Source organism: Oryzias melastigma, linkage group LG23, assembly GCF_002922805.2.
Source record: "Oryzias melastigma strain HK-1 linkage group LG23, ASM292280v2, whole genome shotgun sequence".
NCBI classification, from domain to species: Eukaryota; Metazoa; Chordata; class Actinopteri; order Beloniformes; family Adrianichthyidae; genus Oryzias; species Oryzias melastigma.
This window is the reverse complement of record NC_050534.1, coordinates 22,936,655-22,947,068: the sequence shown is the minus strand read 5'-3', so window position 1 is coordinate 22,947,068 and position 10,414 is coordinate 22,936,655. Positions and strand designations below refer to the sequence as shown.

The 10,414-nt window shown below is 46.3% G+C and overlaps 1 protein-coding gene across 1 annotated transcript in view; it reads right to left on the bottom strand.

Moving 5' to 3' along the window:
- Positions 1-2,959, bottom strand: part of LOC112152813 (potassium voltage-gated channel subfamily D member 2) — a 15,694-nt gene extending 12,735 nt beyond the window's left edge. Inside the window, exon 1 of the mRNA XM_024282612.2 lies at positions 1,324-2,959. Within this exon, the coding sequence (XP_024138380.2) occupies positions 1,324-2,558 (1,235 nt within the window). The 5' untranslated portion in view covers positions 2,559-2,959. The remainder of the gene's footprint in view (positions 1-1,323) is intronic.
- Between the last annotated feature and the right edge of the window lie 7,455 nt (positions 2,960-10,414).

The following is a 10,414-nucleotide window of genomic DNA, read 5'->3' as shown; positions in this document are numbered from 1 at the left end:
ATGAGGAGCAGCAGGAGGAGCAGGAGGAGGAGCAGGAGGAGGAGGATGAGGAGCAGGATGAGGAGGAGGAGCAGGATGAGGAGGAGGAGCAGGATGAGGAGGAGGAAGAGGAGCAGGAGGAGACGTGGATCTCCTCTCCACAAACAAGTACACGTTTGTGTGAATGTAAAGTGTGTTGTTGCTGTTGGAAGTTCTGAAGTGAAGCTTATAAAGATAAACATTCAGCTGGTGGTGTAGCGGTTAACACTTTCCCGTCACCGGTTCAAACATGGTTCTGTCTGACTTCCATAGAAGGACGGTGACCCACACACCGGGGAACATCCAGGGAGCGGAAATAGTCTCTGCTGACAGTTTCAAGTACCTGAGTTCACCTGAACAACCAACCCGACTGGTCCCACGACATCGATGACCTTTACAAGAAAGGTCAGAGTCTCCGCCTCCTGAGAGACTGCGGCCCTTTGGGGTGTGCAGACATCTGCTGAGGACGGGACAGGAAGAGTGAGGAGGGCCAGCTCTGTCCTGGGGGGGAGGAGGAGGCTCACAGACTCTGGCTGAAGAGTTGCAGACTCAGACCCCCCAGTGTGGAAATGAGAGCGACTGCAGATCGCAGCTTAACCATGACAGTAGTTAACATGTAGTCATGGTAGATGTATTTATGCTTATAGGAATATATGTGTTTGAGCATGTGTATGTGGGTGTGTATATATATAAATAAATGTGGGCGGGGCTGCACGGTGGCGCAGTGGTTAGCGCTCTTGCCTCACAGCGAGAAGGCCCCGGTTCGACTCCCGGCTGGGACCTTTCTGTGTGGAGTTTGCATGTTCTCCCCGTGCATGCGTGGGTTTTCACCGGGGACTCCGGCTTCCTCCCACCGTCCAAAAACATGCTTCATAGGTTAATTGGTGACTCTAAATTGTCCCTAGGTGTGAATGTGAGAGTGAATGTGTGTGATTGAGGCCCTGAGACAGACTGGAGACCTGTCCAGGGTGAACCCCGCCTTCGCCCACCAGTAGCCAGGTTAGGCTCCGGCACCACAGTCGTATTTCCATGCTCTGGTTGGATCCTTTGGACGGATCTTCCAGTTGAATCTTAGAGTTTGATCTTCCATTTTGATGTTACGGTTGAATCTTCCAGTCGGATCCTCTGGTTTGATCTTCTGCTTGAATATTTTGCTGTTTTTCTCTAGAGGTCAGAGGTCATGGACCCCCAGCAAGGCTAGAAAGCTTTAGCACCAAACCCAGACTTTCTAATCAGAACCAGCAGCAAGCAGAACCAGACTAACTGAACCACTGGATGCCCCCCCCCCCACCCCCGCCGACTTACCCCAGCGTTGTCATGGTGACAATGGTGTACCAGAAGGCGGCGGGGATGCTGGTGAAGTTGCTGCCGCTGGAGCCTTTCTCGGCGTAGAACATGACGGTGGCGAAGATGATGATGGCCATGGTGAGGGAGAAGAGCAGGAAGCCCAGCTCGGACGCGCAGCTCTTCAGGGTGTTGCCCAGGATGCGCAGGCCCGCCGAGTGCCGCGAGAACTTGAAGATGCGGAAGACCCTGAAGACGCGCAGCGTGACGAAGGCGCCGCTGACGTCCTCGTTGTCCGTCATGACGAGGCCGATGTAGTACGGCATGATGGCCACCACGTCGATGACGCTCATGATGCTCCGGACGAACCGGAAGCGGCTCGGCGCGGCCAGCAGGCGCAGCAGGTACTCCACCGTGAAGATCATCACGCACGCCGTGTCCAGGCAAAAGAAGGCCAGCGCGTACCGCTCCCCGCACGACACCCGCTGGACCCGGTTCGGCGCGGAGCCGCACGGGACAGTCTCCGCCACGTTGGCCAGCACCGACACGGCGATGAAGAAGCCGGTGACGTAGTAGAAGACCAGCGCCAGCGTGGACGTGTGCGGGTTCTCGAAGGCCCGCCACGCGCTCTCGCGGAAGCTGCACTCCGCGGAGACCAGCTCGGTGGTCTGCTCGGTGTCCTGGTCGTCCTGGATCCGCTCCTGGTTCTCCCGCCGCCGGTCCTTGTAGTCCTCGGAGCAGCAGTCCCCGATGATCTCCGGCACGATCCCAAAGAAGGCCAGCTCCTCCTCGTAGGCGCAGATGCACTCCTGGCGCGGGAAGTGCAGCTGGCCGGTGCGGTAGAAGTTCAGGATGTGGCGGAAGATCTCCGGGTCCCGGTCGAAGAAGAACTCGCGGCGTTCCTCGTGGAAGAAGAAGTCCCGCTCCGAGCTCCCCAGCAGGGTGTCCGGGTACCGCTCCAGCGTGTCCCGCCACGTCTGGAACCTCGTGCCGCTCACGTTCAGCAGGATCAGCCCGTCGCGCCCGCGCGTGCTTGTGTTCGGCGGCAGCGGCAGGGGCGCGCGGGCAACCGGCATCCAGCCGATGGCCGCAGCGCGCGCGAAGGGCATCCACGCTGCGACTCCTGCAGGCATTCTGGTCCGGGACGCCCGGTGTGTGTGTGGGGGTGGGGGGTTCGTCTGGGGGGTTCGGGGATGCGGGCGGGTAGAGGACGATCTGGAGACGGATGGAGCGGCAGAACCGGGTTCCGGGTTCATCCACCGGCGGCTTTACGCGCGGAGCTGGTGCGTAAAAGCGCACGACGGTTACTCTTTCCGCACCGACGAGGGGCGCCGCTGCCCCCCCGAACTCCAAGACCGGTTGTCCGCGTGTTCCCCCCCGCACCCTGAGCTCCGGACTCCCGCACGGTTCGGGGTGAAACTGCTCAGTACTCGAAGACGCGCGCTTCTGTAGGCGGGGCTTCTGCTGCCCCGCTACGCGTGGTCCAGGGACGTGGGGGGGGTTGTTTCACAGGTGGCTCGCGCGCCTCCACTTTGGGGGCGTGTCCCCGGAGACAGCTGAGAGAAGCCCAAAGAGTCAGAAACTGAAGACGAGCAACCGGATCTGATGCTCAGAACCAGGACCGGATCAGTTGAATCCAGTCAGGATCAGCGAGTCAGGAGGTCGTGTGGACCGGAACGCGAACAGAACAAAACCTTAGTGGAACAGAACCTCAGGAGAACAGAACCTCTGATGATCAGAACCTCAGGAGATCAGAACCTCTGCAGAACAGAACCTTTGAACAACAGAACCTTAGTGTAACAGAACCTCAGGAGAACCAAACCTCTGCAGAACGGAACCTCTGATGATCAGAACTTCTGACGATCAGAAACTCTGATCATCAGAACCTCTGCAGAACAGAACCTGAGGAGAACAGAACCTCAGGAGATCAGAACCTCTGCAGAACAGAACCTCGAGAGAACAGGACCTCTGAAGATCAGAACCTCTGATGATCAGAACCTCTGACGATCAGAACTTCTGACAATCAGAACCTCTGCAGAACAGAACCTTTGAAAAACAGAACCTCAGGAGATCAGAACCTTTGAACAACAGAACCTGAGGAGAACAGAACCTCAGGAGATCAGAACCTCTGCAAAACAGAACCTTTGAAAAACAGAACCTCAGGAGATCAGAACCTTTGAAAAACAGAACCTCAGGAGAACAGAACCTTTGAACAACAGAACCTGAGGAGAACAGAACCTCAGGAGATCAGAACCTCTGCAGAACAGAACCTTTGAAGAACAGAACCTTAGTGGAAAAGAACCTCTGATGATCAGAACCTTTGAACAACAGAACCTTTGAATAACAGAACCTCAGGAGATCAGAACCTTTGAACAACAGAACCTGAGGAGAACAGAACCTCAGGAGATCAGAACCCTTTGCAGAACAGAACCTTTGAACAACAGAACCTGAGGAGAACAGAACCTCAGGAGATCAGAACCTCTGAAAAACAGAACCTTTGAAGAACAGAACCTCAGGAGAACAGAACCTCTGATCATCAGAACCTCTGCAGAACAGAACCTCTGCAGAACAGAACCTTTGAAGAGCAGAACCTCAGGAGACCAGAACCTCAGGAGAACAGAACCTCAGGAGAACAGAACCTCTGATCATCAAAACCTCTGCAGAACGGAACCTCGAGAGAACAGGACCTCTGAAGATCAGAACCTCTGATGATCAGAACCTCTGACGATCAGAACTTCTGACAACCAGAACCTCTGCAGAACAGAACCTTTGAAGCGCAGAACCTCAGGAGAACAGAACCTCAGGAGAACAGAACCTCTGATGATCCGAAACACAAAGTTCAGCTGAAAAACAGATGAAGAAAGAGTCTGAAACTGAAAACATGATTGTACAATGTAACACATTCACACACAAACATAAATACAAACACACAAACACATGTTGCGGGGCGTTGGTGTGTCTGGCAGCTCCTGATTGGGCGTGAGCAGGACTGTCTTTTCTTAAACATCGTACCGTCTTATTGGCCGATGAGTATTTTCTCAGGATATCCACTTCCTGTTTAGTGTGCCTGCGCTGTGACATCACTTCCTGTGTTTTGTCCACAGATCTCTGCAGGTTCTTTTCTGTATTAGCTCCTCCGTTGTTTGTTCCTCATTTTTCCCCGCTGACCTTCACCTGTCTGCCACACATGCCAGCACTCACCTGTTCCTGACACAGGTGCATGATGGGATTCCTGTGGAGATGTTCATTTGGATGTCAGTGAGAGGATGAAGAGAAGATTCGATGAAGATGTCAGCAGACAGCTTCAGCTCGTTAGGAAGGGATCCACTCAGATCCAGAACAGTTCAGAACCAGAACCACTCAGAACCCCCCACAAACAGTATCTTGTATCTTCCTCTGTAGAAAGTTTAGCCGACAGCAGAGAGAAACTGGACCGCGATCCTTCCTCAGCTCCACAGACCCGTTCTCCCTGGGGGGTTCTGGTCGGCGCTTACACCAACGGCGATGAAGGAGAGAGCTGGAAGTGTGCCAGGTAAAAGCGGGAGGGCGGGGGGGTATTTTTAGTCACAGCTGACCCCCCCCCCCGGAGACATTCATTACAGCTGTCAGACTCCAGAGAGGAAGATTCCAGGAACACACTCCCTCCTCATCCTCATCGTTTGGTTCATGGAGACAAATGTTTCCTCACAGAGGAAGAACCGCTGGTTAGCAGAACCAGTGGATCCAGTTCAATCTGTTCGCATTTGATCCGGTTCAGTTGAATCTGCTTTAATCTGATGTTTGTCCTCATCATCTTCATCAGGTCAGGAGGTCTCCTGATGCAGACTGATCTGCTTCAGGACCCCCCCCCCCCCCCCCCCCCNNNCAGGAACCAGCACAGCCAGCAGGGGGGGGACTAACACCAGAACCAGAGCCTGCACAATCTTTAAAATACTTTTCATGACTAAATCCAACAAAGTAACCACAATCAGAATATTTGACAAATAAAATCTGGATCAAAGTCTCAGAAAAACAGAAACAAGAAAGTGTTATGTTGATATGTAACAAACGTACAGCAGTTAAGACAAGAAGACTCAAGATAGAGACGTTAAAATCACTCAGAACAAATATTTAATAAATGTATTTATCAGAATGAAACCAAACTAAAGACACAAACATCGTCATCAGCAATCATCTCTAAGGGAATATCCACGAGAATTAGATCATCTTCAAGTTTTGACAAATAAGGTTTTTGAAAAATCAACTTTTATAAATAAAGATTAACCAAAAAAGAAAAACGAATGTATTTGTAATGAAACCAGATGAATGTTAAAGTGAGTAAATGTTTGTGTTGTGGAAAGTGTAAATCCTTCCAGAAATATCTTAGAACCAGAACAACTCCAAACCCAACAGAACATCCAGAACTTTCCAAGACCGGAATTCTGCAGTTGACCCATTTCTGATGGTTCTGATGGACAGACTGGACTGAGACCCTAATGAATGTACATATTTTATAAATCTAAGAGCGTTTTGGTTATTGTACTTCATGTGAATGCTGCTGTGCTGAGAAGATTCGGTTGCTTATTTTCAACGTTCCACCGGGCTAGACTCAGAAGTTTGGGAACGGAAAGATGTTCGTTGATGTACTGTTGAATCTAGTCTTAGGTTGAGTCTTTTCTGTAACCTAGGCAACCAAAATTTTATGAATGAAGGGTCTTTACTAACTAGCATCAGATTTTGAGACCCAGGTCTCCTCCTTCTGGTGTCTTCGATTCTAAACGTCTTTGCAGAGATTACATTGACAAACTGGTCCTTCCAGCCGGATCTCCACAGCTGGGAGGGGGCTCCCATCAGGAGGAGGATTTTTGATAAATCCGCGGCCGCGGTCGGTGATCCTTTGAGAGGATGGCTGAAACCAAACCCTTTCTAGGGTGGGACTCCTCTCACCAACTGGACCCCCACAGTTTGTTTATGTTTGTTTATTAAGGATCCCCATTAGCTAGTGGACATGCCAGCAGCTATTCTTCCTGGGGTCCCACTTTCTTAAAACTACAAATGCGATACATAAACAAACAGATATACTTGTACATGTACACACCACAAAAAATGTAAATAGAAATAATACGACAAATACAATAACAAACAAAAAAAATCAAAACACAAACAGACAAAACACAAAAACTCCACAATTATCTTGGTTCAATCCAGGTTGGAAACTCTGAATTCAGGACCTGACTTCAGCCTAGAACAACACTTTAAAACCAACAACACATCCAGTTTTAGTCCAGTGCAGCTTTTTTATCGTTGTTGAGTGAAAATGAAAAGTCTTAGTCTTTTAGAAAAATTATTTGTATTGATTTGTTTAACTAGGTATTGTGGTAATGAATTCCACGCCACCATTGCTCGATACTGAACCCTTCCCTGACCATAACCAGACCGACATGAAGGTAAAAGAAATCGACTCTCACTTGATTGTCGTGTAGAATGTTGATGTACATCACTGAAGAAACATAAATTACTATATAAAATCTCAGGTCTTTTATTGATAATAATATTGTGAATGAGATTAATTAAAAGGTACTTAATTCTGCCTCTCACACTTAGCCAGCCCAACTGACGATGCATCGTAGTGATACTTGTTGTAAAAGGACAGTTTAAAGCAAGTCGGGCTGCTTTGTTTTGAGATATTTGTAATTTATTTAGATTTGATTCTGTTGTGTTCGACCAGATAGTGGCACAGTAGTCAAGGTGTGAAAGGACTAAGGACTCAACTATCATCTTCTTGATATTATCAGGCATATATTTTTGACACTGTCTGACCATAGCCATACTTCTTCCCATTTTACCCAATATTTGCTTAATTTGATTATTCCATGTCATTTTGCTGTCCACAACAACCCCAAGAAGTTTAGCTTCAGATACTTGTTCAATTGGGCTCCCACTCGCAGACAGATTAAGAACAGGTGAATCTTTCAATAAATAGCTTGATCCCAACATCATACATTTAGTTTTTTCTTCATTAATGACCAACCTATTTACATTAAACCAATTCTCAACTGCTCTCAACTCATCATTGAGATCTTGACTCAGATGATCTGCATTGGTGCCAGACATATAGATTGTAGAATCATCAGCATAAAGTGCAATAGTGGCATGTTTCAAAACAAAAGGTAAATCATTCATGAAAATTGAAAATAAAAGTGGTCCCAAGTGGTTCCAAGTTGATGGATGTTTGAGAAGCAGAACAGAAGTGGTGATTCACTTCACAGTAAGGCTCGTTGAGAGGATGAGGGTCACTATAGTGGACCCTGAAAAGAGATAAAAGAGGCCTAAGATTAGCTGCCCAGGGCGCTGATTGAAAAATAAAAATAGAGGCCGACAATAGGTTACCTGAGGCACTAATGTGAGTCCCTGAGGACTCTGGGAGGCCTACCCAGATAGCGGCCTGGGCCTATCTGAAGAAAGACGTCATCTGGTGGACGGGGCGGAAACCACCATGTGTGTCTGTGTGAGTGAGTGGGAAGATGTCACGGTTTGAGAATCCAACCAAAAGCGGTTTCATGCACAACGACTGTTCAGTGGATGTATTAGACAAGATTTCTGCACCCCACAACGATGAGGTAGAAGTCTGAAATAACAAATTTACACGTTGTGAACCATTTTCTCAGCTCGCTCTATAGGCTCCCTGAGGATCAACCACAGCAAGCTGATCATGATAGGGAATAACAAAGAATAAAAAGGGGATCCACGAAAACAGATTACCTCAAAATGCACGAAAAGTAAACATTCTGGGTCATTCCCCCATCTGCCCAGTTGGAAGAAAAAAATGTGGATTCAATAGCAAATTAACTCCATCCGGGTTTGAGAAAATAAAAAAGAGAAAAATAAATTAAAAAACAAAGAAAAGTAATTTGGACCAATTAGATCCAATAACTTATTAGCTATTAAAGAAAAATGTGAAAATATACACTAAAAAAATGTATAAAATTTAAAAAAGTATTGAAAGCTAATATAAACTTTGGTTCCTGATGGTTCTTAGTCAGTTTCTATTCTAATTTAATTTAGACCAATTAGGTCCGATAAAGTTTATGCTATTAAAGAAAAATGTGAAAATTTACACCAAAAAATTGACTAAAATTAGAAAAAGCATCAAAGGCTAATCTAAACTGTTGTTCCCAATAGTTCTTAGTTAGTTTTAATATTCTCAAGTAATTTAACTTTTAAAAACTTATAAGGTACTGAAGAAAAGCACAAAGATTTACGCAAAAAAAATAATAAAATTAGAAAAAGTATTAAAAACTAAACTAGATAAAAAACTAAATATTTACATCCAAGCTAAATGTTCTGTTTTTAACTAAACATTTAGTAAGAGAACTAAATATTTAGCTCAAAACTAAATATTTAATTACAAAACTTAAATATTTGGTTTGGAAGATAAATATTTAGATTCAATATAAATATTTAATGTGAAAAATATAAACTTACTTTCATAGAATTAAATTTTTAGTTTTCAGGCTAAATAAATAATTTTAAAATAATTTTTTAGCTTAAAAAGGGGCGGCCATGGTGCAGTGGTAGGGCGGTCAACTCTGATCAGAAGATTGCAGGTTCAATTCCCGCCTTGCCTGCCCATGTGTTGGAGTGTCCTTGGGCCAGACACCCAACCTTAATCACCTCTGGTGGAAGGTTGGTGCCAGCGTTCGGCAGCGGAGCCACCACCAGTCTGTGGATGTGTGAATGTGAAGCGCTTTGGGCCCTCGAAGGAGGGTAGAAAGCGCTAAACAAGTTCACACCATTTTAAAATGAAATATTTAACTGGCTAAGTAAATATTTAGTTAGTAAATAAATGTAACATATATAACTACATCAATTTAAAGGGTAAAAAATATGCATTTGAAAAACAAAACCTGTTTTTCCCTCTAAAACACAAAAAATATCTGAAAACATTGATATCAAAATTTTACTTCTGGCTCCCCGTAGTTTTTTCAGCTTAAAGACGATGCATCCTTTATAATAAATTTGATAATTATTTTGGCAAAATCCCTTTTCCTAGATGTAAGAACAGAAATCAAAATCCAGTTTTCATTCATTTTTATGGTGATTTTGTCTGCTCTATGAATCGGATAAATAATCAAATGGATTTGACTGCATGTAACACCCCCTGGCTTTTTGTTCCACTTATCATTGCTCTGTATACTGTTTGTATTCTATTTCTTTATTAAATTAAATAAACAAATAAATAAATAATTTCCAGCCTAACGCTGCCCTCTGGCGGCTAAAGGCAGCATGACTCCATTCACTGGACTGGTTCCTCTGGGTTCTTCTCGGTGTCAAACTGGTTCTGCTCGGTGTGATGCAAACACAGAACTCGGTCCATCAGCAGCAGGAGATCCTCCACAGTGAAAGTGAATCACTGGAATCTTGATCCGGATTTTCTGATCCTCATGAAAACAGTTTATGTTTCCTCACAGCTTCTCCTCTAAGCTCCATCTTCCAAAGATAGATGTCTGTTTTATTGATTTCAGGGAGCAGACAGCCTGAAAACCAGAGTTTATTACTCGTATGTAAATGTTACGAGCAGATGTGTAGCGGTCACGAAGTACCGCCCTCCACCACACGGGGCAGCAGACACGCGACGAGCAAAAAAGACACGAAGAAGAGCTGCGAGCTGCGCGGGTGTTTTGAGTGGAAATGCGCGCGAGCGTTAACTCTAGCCGCTTTCTGTGACTGCAGCTCCTCTGCTTTACCTGCACTGCGGCCGCGTGCACCTCCACAGGTGTTTAGAGGACGCGCCGAGTCACCGCTCCGCCTCAGAAAGGTCCTCTGTGCAGGTAGACGTTCACCTTTTCATTTTCCGAGTTTAGAAGGTCAACGGAGTTCCGGTCCAGTCCGGATGTGAGACATTAAGGCAGCCGGGAGGAGATCGTGTGTTTTTGTGAGGCGTTCAGGTGCTTTTCTGAGAAATTCAGGTGCTTTGACAGAAGTTTAGGTGTTTTGTGAGGCATTCAGGTGCTTTGTCAGAAGTTCAGCTTGTTTTTGTGAGGTGTTCAACTGGTGTCAAGCCAGCACGCTCTCGCTAAACTGCTGTCAAGTGAGCCCTCTCTGGAATACGGCGTGCGACTTTAATACAATC